At 39.5% G+C, this 13,133-nt stretch overlaps 1 protein-coding gene across 1 annotated transcript in view; it reads right to left on the bottom strand.

The window, feature by feature from the left end:
• The window catches only part of SNTB2 (syntrophin beta 2), a 104,819-nt gene that overhangs the window by 46,385 nt on the left and 45,301 nt on the right, over positions 1–13,133 (bottom strand). The window contains exon 2 of the mRNA XM_042968168.1: positions 11,874–12,087. Within this exon, the coding sequence (XP_042824102.1) occupies positions 11,874–12,087 (214 nt within the window). The remainder of the gene's footprint in view (positions 1–11,873; positions 12,088–13,133) is intronic.

The following is a 13,133-nucleotide window of genomic DNA, read 5'->3' as shown; positions in this document are numbered from 1 at the left end:
TTTTTTATTAAAAAAATGTTTTTTTAATGTTTATTCATTTTTGAGAGAGAGAGAGAGAGAGCACAAGCAGGGAAGGGCAGAGAGAGGAAGACACCGAATCTGAAGCAGGCTCCAGGCTCCCAGCTGTCAGCACAGAACCCGACATGGGGCTTGAACTCACGAACCACGAGATCATGACATGAGCCAAAGTCAGACGCTCAACCGACTGACCCACCCAGGGACCCCTTCAAGATATTTATTGTCTAAAAAACTGATTATATTCTCTAGAAGAAAAATAGCTATACATCTGTTATGGGACGAAGATTTAAAACAGTACATTATACTCAATAACAATAAACTATTACACTAAAAGGTAGAATAATTTCTATTTTAATTCTTTGGATGAGTTAATAATTGTATTATTCAGAGAAACTGCTTGTCTAATCATTAAAGTAGCCAAACTTAGAGTAAATTTACTTAATGACAAGTAGTTATCTATAAAATACAATGCTAGATTATTAGATAATGTGTGAATATAAACACAAAGCAAGCTGTTTTATATTTTCTTTATTACTTATACTAATCTTAAAAAAAAAAAGTATTTCCAGTATTTCTAGAACTCCCTATATACCACATCAATTGAGCAGCACACACATTTAGTCTATTCCTTCCTGAAATCCCACTAAATACAATTAAAGGGGATTTCTGAAAAACTTAACGGACTTTTTCTTTTAGCAGGAGTAGGTTTACATAAAAAAATGAGTAAGAACTATAGAGAACTCCCAAATACCCCTCTTTGCCTCTCCATAATATACCTTAATATTAACATCTTGCATTAGTAGGGTACATTTGTTACAAATGATGAGTCAATTCTGATACAATATTCCTTTAAAAAAATTTTTTTTAATGTTATTTATTTTTTGAGAGAGAGAGAGACAGAGAAACAAAGCACAAGAGGGGGAGGGGCAGAGAAAGAAGGAGATACAAAATCCGAAGCAGGCTCCAGGTTCTGAGCTGTCAGCACAGAGCCTGAGGAGGCACTTGACTTGAATTCACAGACCATGAGATCATGACCTAAACCAAAATCAGACATTCAACTGACTGGGCCACCCAGGTGCCCCTAAGAATTGTTAGTTAGGCGCCCCTCAATACAGATACAATATTAGGAATTAAAATCCCAGTTCACTCCTTGTGTTGTATATTGTGAGTTTTGACAAATGTATGGCATATCTCTACCATTACTGATAGAGAATAATTTCACTCCTCTAAAAATCCCCTTTGTTCCACCTATTGATTCCTCCATCATTCAGGCTCTGGCCCTGACTTCTGGCAACCACTAATCATTTTACCATCTCCATGGAATCACACAGTATGTTGCTTTTTCAGACTGGCTTCTTTCACTTAGCAATATGCATTTAAGGTTTCACCATGTCTCTTTTGGCTTAAGGGCTTATTGTTTTTGTTTTATTGCTGAATAATATTTCAATGTCTGGATGTACCACAATTTTTTTTATCCATTCACTTACTGAAAGACTTCTTGGTTGCTTTCAAGTTTTGGCAATTATGAATAAAGTTTCTATAAACATCTGTGTGCAGGTCTTTGTGAGAACCTAAGTTTTCAACTCCTTTGGGTAAATACCAAGGAGCACAACTGCTAGGTCATAGAGTAAGACTATGTTTAGCTTTGTACAAAACTGCCAACTGTCTTCCAAAGTCTCTGTACCATTTTTTATTCCTACCAACAATGAATGAGTTCCCATCGCTCTACATTTCTCTCCAGCATTTGGTACTGGTCAGTGTTTCGGATTTTATGCGTATTGTGGTATCTCCTTGTTTTAATTTGCAATTCCCTGATCACATAGGAAGTTGAGCACCTTTCATATTCTTTAAAAAATTTTTTTTTCATGTTTATTCATTTTGAGAGAAAGAGACAGAGAGAGAGAGAGAGAGGGAGGGGCAGTGAGAGAGGGAGATACCGAATATGAAGCAGGCTCCAGTCTCTGAGCTGTCAGCACAGAGCCTGATGCAGGGCTTGAACCCATGAACTGTGAGATTGTGACCTGAGACAAAGTTGGATGCTCAACCAGCTGAGCCACCCAGGAGCCCCAGCACCTTTCATATTCTTATTTGCCATCTGCATTTTTTCTTTGTGAGGTGTCTGTTCAGATCTGTTGCCCATTTTTTTTTTTAATATATGAAATTTATTGTCAAATTGGTTTCCATACAACACCCAGTGCTCATCCCAAAAGGTGCCCTCCTCAATACCCAACACCCACCCTCCCCTCCCTCCCACCCCAATAAACCCTCAGTTTGTTCTCAGTTTTTAACACCCAATTAAAAATGGGCAACAGAGTTTATAGCAGCACTCTGTTGCCCATTTTTAATTGGGTTGGTTTCTTACTGTTGAGTTCTAAGAATTCTTTGAGGGGCACATGGGTGGCTCAGTCAGTTAGAGTCTGACTCTTGATTTCGGCTCAGGTCATGATCTCATGATTTGTGAGTTCAAGCCCCACGTCTGATGTGTGGAGCCTGCCTAGGATTCTCCCTCTCTCTCTGCCCTTCCCCTGCTTGCGCATTCTCTCTCTCTCTGTCTCTCTCTCTGTCTCTCTCTCTCTCTCTCTCAAAATAAATAAAAAACATTAAAAAAAATTCTTTGTATATTTTGGATACCAGTCCTTTATCTGGTAAGTATTTCACGAAAGATTTTCTCCCAATCTGTGGCTTATCTTTTCATTCTCTTAACAGTGGGTGAAAATTAGTTTTATGTGTCACCTTAACTGGGCTAAAGGATGCCCAGATACCTGGCAAAACATTATTTCTGGGCGTGTCTGTCAGGATTTTTCTGGAAGAAAGTAGCATTATCAATAGAAAATGGCCTTGGGGTGCCTGGGTAACTCAGTGGGTTAAGTGTCCAATTTCAACTTATGTCATAATCCTGTGGTTCATAAGTTTGAGCCCTGCATCAGGCTGTCTGATGTCAGCACAGAGCCCACTTTGGAGCTTCTGTCCTTACGTTCCCTGTCCCTCCCCTGCTTGTGCTCTCTTTAAAAAAAAAAAGGGTGACTGGGGGGTTCAGTTGGTTAAGCATCTGACTTTGGCTCAAGTCATGATCTCAGTTCATGGGTTTGAGCCCCACATCAGGCTCTGTACTGATGGCTTAAGAGCCTGGAACCTGCTTCGGATTCTGTGTCTGCCTCTCTCTCTGTCCCTCCCCCAGTCACGCCCTGTCTCTGTTTCTCAAACAAATAAAATAAAATAAAATAAAAATAAACATTAATAAATAAATATTTTTTAAAAAAGAAAGAAAATGGCCCTTGATAACGTGAGTAGGCATCATCCAATCCAGTCAGGGCATGAAGAGAACAAAAATGTGGAAGAAGGGTGAATTTGCTTTCTCCTTGAATTGGGACATCCATCCTCTCCTGCTCTTGCACACTTGCACTCTGGGTTCTTGGGCCTTTGGACTCAGACTGAATTACACCAATGGCTTTCCTGGTTCTTCAGCTTGTAGACACCAGATCATAGGACTGGCCTTCATAGTGCACTAAGCCAATTCCTATAATCTAGCTACCTCTCTATCCATCTAACCATCCATTCATCTAACCAACCACCCATCCATCTATCCATCCATCTACCTATCCATCTATCCACCCATCATCTATCCTACTATTTCTGTTTTCCTGGAGACCCTATTACAAGTGTCTTTTTTCAGAGCAGAAGTTTTTAATTTTCATGAAGTTCAACTTATCAATTTTTTTTGTTTTCTGTATTGTGCTCTTGGTGCTGTATCTAAGAAGTCATCAGCAAACTTTATTTTTTTTTTTTTTTATTTATTTTTTTTTTATTTATTTTTGGGACAGAGAGAGACAGAGCATGAACGGGGGAGGGGCAGAGAGAGAGGGAGACACAGAATCGGAAACAGGCTCCAGGCTCTGAGCCATCAGCCCAGAGCCTGACGCGGGGCTCGAACTCACGGACCGCGAGATCGTGACCTGGCTGAAGTCGGACGCTTAACCGACTGCGCCACCCAGGCGCCCCTAAGAAGTCATCAGCAAACTTTAAAGGGGATTGATTGATAGATTGATTGTAAGTAATCTCTACCCCCACTGTGGGGCTCGAACTCACGACCCCAAGATCAAGAGTCACATGCTCTACTGACTGAGCCAGCCAGGAGACTCTAAAGGGGACTTTTAAACAGCATAATCCTGGGGCACCTGGGTGGCTCAGTCAGTTGAGCATCCAACTCTTGGTTTCAGCTTAGGTCATGATCTCATATTTCATGGGTTCAAGCCCCATGTCAGGCTGTGCGCTGACTGTGTGGAGCCTACTTGGGATTCTCTCTGTCCCTCTCTCTGTCTCTGCCCCTCCCCTGCTTGTGTGCGCTCTCTCTCTCTCTCTCTCTCTCAAAATACATAAATAGGAGCACTGGGGTGGCTCAGTCGGTTAAGCATCTGACTTTGGCTCAGGTCATAATCTCACGGTTCGTGGGTTCAAGCCCCGCATCAGGCTCTGTGCTGACATCTCGGAGCCTGGAGCCTGCTTCACATTCTGTGTCTCCCTCTCTCTCTGCCCCTTGTCCACTCACACTCTGTCTCTCTCTCTCAAAAACGAACATTAAAAATTTTTTTTTAATAACAAATAAATAAACATTAAAAATGTTTCTAATAAACAAAAAGCATAATCCTGGGGTGCCTGAGTGGCTCAGTCAGTTATGCATCTGACTCTTGGGTTTTGGCTCATGTCATGATCTCATGGTTTCGTGAGTTCAAGCCCTGCGTCAGGCTCTGTACTGGCAGTACAGAGCGTCCTTGGGATTCTCTCTCTCTCCCTCTCTGCCCCTCCCCTACTCATGCTGTCTCTGTCTCTCTCAAGTAAATAAATACACTTAAAGATAAAAATAAATAAAAATAAAGAGCATAATCCTACAAGAAAGAACAGGGAAGAGCAACTACAACAAAATTTTGGAGGCTGGCAAACAGAAAGAGGAGTGAAACGACTTAGCAGACTTAAGAAAAATGGGGAGAGTAAAATCCCAGCCAATCCATATTACAGAATACTGAAGAGGATGAACAAATTAGAGGCACCAGTTACCTCTGGAAGTGGGAGTAAAACACAAAGCTAAAATGAAGAGGCTGGCTGAAAGTCTCTTCCAGCATTTCCCACACCCAGCAGCCAGTGACTGCCCCACCCTCAACCCAGCAAAAGATGCATATCCGCTCTCATCCCACTCAACTGGTAGAAGAGCCAGTGATGTCCCTAATTCAGTTCTTCTGTCAGGTTGGTTGTTCAGGGCCATTTATTTCCACCTGGCTGCTTTGGCACTGTAACCAGCTTAACATCCTTTAAACACATGCTAAAAAGTTTGGTCGCAAAACCATGACGAGAAATTTCTTTCACTCCTCCTACTGACCTACTTAGTACTAAAGATAGGAATCTGTTCATCCTTCTCTAGGCACAAAATGTTCACCTTCTGAAAAAGCCTTTACACTTCATACTGTTTCTGGGACAGTCTCTCAGACTCCTTCGACACAGTCTAAAGTCTGAAAATCCTGATGTCAAAGATCCTAGTTATTAATAACTGGAAGAATGGAAAATAAATCTGTTATAAAATAAAACTAAACCTGATTAAACAGGATAAGATACTAGGACCACTAGGCTGGAAAAAGATGAAAACAGACAGTACATTAGTTTATAAGGCAGGAGCACCAATTTTTCATGAAAAGAGAAATCTAAGTGGGTTTTTTTTTTTTGTATTTTTTTAAATGTTTATTTATTTTGGAGAGAGAGAGAGCGAGCGAGCAGGGGAGGGGAGTGGCAGACAGAAAGGGAGACACAGAATCTGAAGCAGGCTCCAGGCTCTGAGCTGTGAGCAAAGAGCCCAATGTGGGGCTCAAACCCACAAACCGCAAGTTCATGACCTGAGCTGAAGTCAGACGCTCAACTGACTGAGCCACCCAGGTGCCCCTGAAATCTAAGTGTTTCTTAAGAACAGATTGTGAAATAGAAAATTAACTTACAAGAAACCGAAAAGAGACTCCAAAACAGGACTGAGGATTCTAGGATGCAGAAGACTTTGTCTTTGGAAAAGGAGCCCCAGAACTGATAAAGGAGACAAAGTATTTCAGAAAGTCTACTACTGTTTTAAAAGAAAAACTCGAATGAAAACTCTGCTAATAAAAATTTGAAGGCAGTCTGCCAGTAATTGTTCAGCCTACAGGAGAGAGGAGGAGACAGCTACAGTGTGAAAAGTTTTGGCTTCTAATCAAACCACTGAGGATTTCCTGAGAAATGCAAGTACATTTTGATCAGATGAATCAAATCAATGTTTAGGTACACCGGAACATAGGATTCTGTAAGTCTAGCCTGCCTATTTCTTCTTTTAGTAAAGTCTTGGAGATAACATATTTTATTCAGTAACAATCATATTGTTTTATAGGTCATAAAGCCAAAATTTAGCTTTTACGTGGAAAATAGCCAATGTGAAGATGACCAAGACTTTGTGAACCACCTCAAGGTTAAAGATTTATATTTCTGAAAAGTAGCATTTTAAAAAAAATGTTTGTTTATTTTATTTTTCAGAGAGAAAGAGCAAGCACAAGTGAGGGAGGGGCAGAAAAGAGGAAGACAGAGAATCCCAAGCAGGCTCCACACTGCCAGCACAGAGCCCCACACGGGGCTTGAACTCAAGAACTGTGACCTGAGCCAAAACCCAGAGTTGGACGCTCAACTGATTGAGCCACCCAGGTTCCCTGAAGAGCAGCATTTGAGAACATCTTGTCCTTGCTGAACTCCGTACTGCCCACAATGCCATTTGTGAAAGAATGGGCTCGTGTTCTCTCTCTGGACTTAATCATTATTTATTTAGCTTTCACTTCCCACAGTGAACTGCCTAAAACTATCAGAAGCATCTAGTGAGGTCTTGAGAACAAACTTCCTCCTCCTTATTTACTCATTCTGATGATCAGCACTTTTTTCAGCTCTAGATGTTGAAACTAAATCAAGGTAGTAAAACAGAAAAAAAGGATGTTTCCCCTCTCATGTCAAATAAACTTTATGTCGAAATGAAAGACGATCCAAAAAGAGATTCCACTACATACCACCAGAATAGTTAATATTAAAAAGACTGACTCCACCAATGTTGGTGAGGATGTGGAACAACAAAACCGCTCATATACTGCTGGTGTATTTAATTTGTTAATACAGTATTAATTTACTGATAATAGTATTCATTTAAGTGGCACAATCACTTTGGGAAAAAAGTCTAGCAGTTCTTGGAAAACTAAACCTGTTTCTTTTAAAGATTTTATTTTTAATAATCTCTACACCCAGTGTGACACTTGAACCTATAACCCCAAGATCAAGAGTCGTATGCTCTACCATCTGAGCCAGCCAGGCACCCCCAAAACTAAACTCTTAGACCCTGCAATTCCACACCTAGGAATTTACCCAAGAAAAATGAAAATATACGTCTATAAAGGGGTGTACAAAAATATTCATAGTAACTCTATTAATATTAATTAATATTAACTCTGAACTGTAATTAACTGCTAAACTCTAACTTTATTAACATTAACTCCCATCAATGGGAAAATAGACAACGAAACTGTGATATATTCATATAACACCGTATCATTCAGCAATAAAGGATAAAAAATTTTTGATATATGCAACAAGATAAATGAATCTCAAAACTTTAGGCTGAGTAAAATAATTCTACCACAAGAGTACATATAATTACATTTATACAAAGTTTTAGAATAGTTAAAACTGAGGCGCCTGGGTGGCTCAGTCGGTTAAGCGGCCGACTTCGGCTCAGGTCGTGATCTCGCCGTCCGTGAGTTCGAGCCCCGCGTCGGGCTCTGTGCTGACAGCTCAGAGCCTGGAGCCTGTTTCAGATTCTGTGTCTCCCTCTCTCTGACCCTCCCCTGTTCATGCTCTGTCTTTCTCTGTCTCAAAAATAAATAAAACCTTAAAAAAAAATTAAAAGAAAAAAAAACTGATCTATACTAGAAAGTCAGAACAGTGGTAACCTTCAAAGGTGGGAGAAAGAATTGACTGAGAAGGGGCACAAGAAGACTTTCCAGGGTGATGGCGATGTTCTTTATCCTGATATGCTTGGGTTACAAAACTATATCCACTTGTCAAAGTTTATGATTTGTGCCTTTTATTATATGTAAATATTTCCTCAAAAGGAAAAAAAAACTACAATGAATCACCCAACTACTTATTTATATGCATGCTTAAGTATTTAGGAGGGAAATATATTATCTGCAATTCACTTTGAAGTGTATCCAAAAAAAAGTAAGAGGGAGTAATGGATGGATAGATGGGTCAATCTGTGCTAAAGCAAGTATAGTAAAATGTTCATGGAGAATCTAGGTGGTGGGAAAATGAATGTTGACTATAGAAATTCTTCTGACCTTGCTACATGCTGGAAGATTTTCCACAATAAAATGTTAGTAAAAAAAAAAAAAAAAAAAAAAAATGATGGGAAACCACATGCCTACCAAGGGCTTAAAAACCATATTAAGTATTTTCCACATTAGGAACATTCAGGCCTATTTCTTGCTCTGAGTTTTACAAGAGACTGTGTTGAAGATTAAAGTTTTCAAACAGAAATATGGTCAGTTATATAAAACTGCAACTTGATAAATGTTTTGCTCACAGATGTCCTAACGAGACCTGTTTTTACTGTTACCACAATGGACTATTTTTTAACATGGCTTTAAATGTTGCAGCTATGTTACTTGTCATGACATTTTCCTGTGACAGAGCTAAGATAAACTTAAGGATCAAAGAGCTTCAGGTGATTTTATAGATATTATCTTATTTATCCTTGAAGTAGTTCTAAAAGACTCTAGTTGAGCAAGCGTTATTATGTCAATTTTACAGACAGAGAAAACAGGACAGGGGAATTAAGGGATGTATTTAAGGTCCTAAGGACATGGCCCCTATAATAACAGTATACTGAAAGCTTACTATGTCAATTTTACAATCATTCTCTTATTTAATCTGCACATAAGCTTTCATTTTATATAGGAGGAAACCAAGGTTTACAGAAAACAAATAGCTTGGCTAAAGTTACAAAGCCCATCATCCTAACTTCTATCTAATTAGTTAATGGGTTCTGAACACTTAGCAGTTCTGACTGCTAAGACATACAAGATAGATGTTCACATTCTTGTGGACATAACTGAAGTTATGCATAATCTTGCCAGGTACTTGTAATTCTACTTCTTCTCTTTTTGTCTAGTCAGCACACTGAAATGCAAGTAAGAGTGATATAGAAATAACTTTGAATCTCTTCCAATTTATATTTTATAAAAAGCAAACTATCTACAAATTTTAGTACTTCAAGTAATATGAGAAATAAATTACTTTGCAGCATTAAGACTGAGAATCTGCAATCACCTGAATCTTTTAAGACCTTTCCTTGTATTTTATAACACGGTTCAGAAGACTAACACATCTTACTGAAGAGCAAGGTGTAATACAATTCTTGTATCCCAAACTGCCCTCTCCAATTGGTTTTGAAGGCCTATTTCAAACCTGATCATGCACCCAGTGTCTTTAGCATTTACCATTTATGCTACAGAGAATGCAGCCCCAAGTTTTAATGAGCTCTAAAAGATGTCTAGGTAGAAGATAAAGTAGCACAACCTTCAATAATACAGCCAAGTCACATCACCTTCCTCCTTCTTTTTCTCCCCACTCCCGACACCCCAGAGTTCTACAGAAACTTTATAATACTTTAGCTTTTTCTCTAATATCCAGCTATATCAGCAGCACTAAGGGTGCTGTAGACTGAATGCTTGTGCCCCCCCACATTCATATGTTAATACCCTAACCCTCAATGTGATAATATTAGGACATGGGGCCTTTGGGAGGTGATAAGTTCATGACAGCAGAGACTTCACGAATGGGATATGTGTTCTTATAAGAGAGACTCCAGAGAGCTCTCTAGACTCTTCTGCTGTGTGAGGACATAGCAGGAAGATAGCCACCTATGAATCAGGAAGCTGGCCCTCACCAGACACTGAATCTGCCAGCGCCTTATCTTAGATTCCTATCCTGTCCCAGAAATGTGAAAAATAAATTTCTGTTGTTTATAAGCCATTCAGTCTATGGTATTTTGTTACAGCAGCCAAAACAGACTAAGACAACAAACAGTCTATTCTCATTCTCAGAAACGATTTACAATGAAGAGACTTAGCCTGAAAACTTTGGTCAGCCTGACAACCAGTTGATAAATTTAGTTGCTGTTCGCTCTTTATCACATTGTTTCTCTATTCTAGTTCCTTCTTTGTGGTCCCTACTAATTTTTTTAGGTCCATGATTAACCAAAGGCTCTATATAAGTATATCTCATTTGAAGAAAAAAATTAATTTTGGCTTAAGAGGCAGAAGTGATTCTTTACAAATTAGATTCTTACTTTATGAAAAAAATAGAGCATTTCATTAAAGACTAACGTTTACTGTATTTTGATATGATTTAACATGCACACAATCTTTCAAAAATAAACCTATATGTAACTCGAAACAATTTCTATAATATCTTGAACTTTTAAAAGAAAGCAAACTGAGCCTGGGTGGCTCAGTCAGCTAAGCAGCTGCCTTCGGCTCAGGTCATGATTTCACAGTTCGTGGGTTCAAGCTCCACATCAGGCCTCTCTGCTGTCTGTGCAGAGTCTGCTTAGGATCCTCTGTCCCCCTTTCTCTCTGTCCCTCCCCCCCTTCTCTCTCTCTTTCTCTCAAAAATAAATAAATTAAAAAAGAAAAAAAAAGAAATTATCCAATCCAGAGGTGCCAGGGTGGCTCAGTCCGTTAATCGTCCAACCTCAGCTCAGGTCATGATCTCACAGTTTGTGAGTTCGAGCCCATATGGGGCTCTCTGCCATCAGTGTGGAACAGAGCTTGCTTCAGATCCTCTGTTCCCCCCCTCTCTCTACCACTCCTCTGCTCTCTCTCTCTCTCAAAAAATAAATAAATTAACACTGATACTGAATCAGTAATTACATTGGTTGCTTTAAAATTAGATTGGGGGCACTGACTGGCTTGGGCAGTGAAGCATGTAACTCTTGGTCTTGGGGCTGTGTGAGCCCCACATTTGGTGTGGAGATTACCTGAAAATAAAATCTTAAAAAAAAATTATTCAATCCAGCTCTCTCTTTTTACAAATAAGGAAACTCAAGGGGCGCCTGGGTGGCTCAGTCGGTTGGGTATCCAACTTCAGCTCACGTCATGATCTCACAGTTCGGTTCATGAGTTCAAGCCCCATATCAGGCTCTGTGCTGTCAACAGAGCCAGCTTTGCATCCTCTGTCTCCCTCTCTCTCTGTCCCTCCCTCACTTGCACTCTCTCTCTCAAAAATAAACAAACTTTAAAAAAAATAATATGGAAACTCAAGAGACATTAACTTGCCAGGATCACATTGCTAGTTGATGCAGCCATACCTATGATCAAATCTCTGACTCTATACACTAGCCACAATATAAGGAGTTTCCATCTAAGGGGACATTTAAAAAAATTTAACAAGATTTTTTAAAATTATAGAGTAATTTCATATTGAGAGAAGGACTAACACTCCAGAAAATATAAAATGAAGAGCAGAAGCCCTTCCTCTCCTACCTTCTAATCCTATTTCACTCCCTGGTAGTAACCACCATTAAATTTCCTGCCTGTTTTTCCAAAATATTTCTATATAAGTACATGTACATATGTGTGTGAAGTAATTTAAATATGGAACTCCAAAGATTATTCACTCATCTCAGGCTGATGTTTTCCTCCGTATAATATAGTCAACAGTCATATTATTAAAAATATACATAAGTTATATTGCAACATGTCCTTAAGTTTATAAAGCTGTAAATGATGTTCTTCTTAGGTACAGCTCACCTGTTTTCCAGATCCGGCATGCTTAGGTTTCTAGCAGCAAAGCACATTTTGAGAGGGATGACCTTCCTGTCCTTGGTGCTGTTCTGGTGTTTTGGAGAACCAGAGTCCTCACTGCCACTAAAGCTTGGTGACTGAGGAGATGCACCTTCCCACGGTAGATCTGATACTAATGATGGCTTCTTGATATATGGTGTTACTTCTCGGATGAACTTGACTATGAACAAAAATCAAAGAAGAAGGTTACTGTTTTTGCTTCCTATGAAAAAATGACAACTGAAATACACACATACACATAATATCTGCCAGGAAGTGAAAAAAATACACTAAGTTAAAGAGCTAGCACACAGAATCTTAGGATTGGAGGGTATTCTGAGGCCACATAATCCAAATGAAATACCACTACTATGTTCTAAAAAGTTTAACTTTTGAGCTTTTGCATGTATTGTTCCTTCTGCTTAGGACTCCTCTCTTTCTGTCTGTCTGGTCAACTCTACTCCAAAGTCACCTCCTCGGCAACCTTTCCTGTCAACTCTCTGCAGGGTATTACCATTACACCTCTATAACAACCTCTTGGCACCCTGGGTTGTAATCCTTGCTAATACTTCCGTTTGCTTGCTGGGTCTGAGTTCCCTAAGGGCGGAATTATGATTTATTCTGTCTTAATATCCAACACCTAGAGCAGTGTGTGCTCAATATATGTTTGAATAAATGAGTAAAGAAATAAATGAACAATTAAATACTTGAATTATTTCCATAGTTAACCAGTCACAAATGAATCTTCTGGTGATAGATTCCGTACCTCCTGAGACAGTGCTACCTAGCTTTAGACAACTCAACATTTACAAACTTCTTGAAACTTCCACCATTGGTTTGCCTACCCACTGAAGCCATACAGAAAAAAACTTAATCTTGGGGCGCCTGGGTGGCTCAGTCGGTTGAGCGTGTGACTTCGGCTCAGGTCATGATCTCGCGGTCTGTTTGATTCCCGCGTCGGGCTCTGTGCTGACAGCTCAGAGCCTGGAGCCTGTTTCAGATTCTGTGTCTCCCTCTCTCTCTTCCCCTCCCCCGCTCATGCTCCATCTCTCTCTCTCTCTCTTTCTGTCAAAAATAAACATTTAAAAAAAATTTTTTAAAAAAGAAAACAACTTAATCTCTTCCACATGAGGATACTTCAATTATCTAAAGACTGAGATTATTTTTCTCTCTCTTCTCCCAACTAAGCTAAGTATCTCTAGTTCAATTCAATTCAACACAATGAAT

The sequence above is a fragment of the Panthera tigris genome, chromosome E2 (assembly GCF_018350195.1).
Source record: "Panthera tigris isolate Pti1 chromosome E2, P.tigris_Pti1_mat1.1, whole genome shotgun sequence".
NCBI lineage: Eukaryota > Metazoa > Chordata > Mammalia > Carnivora > Felidae > Panthera > Panthera tigris.
The sequence above is the reverse complement of the archived record's forward strand: the minus strand, read 5'-3'. Positions and strand labels throughout refer to the sequence as shown.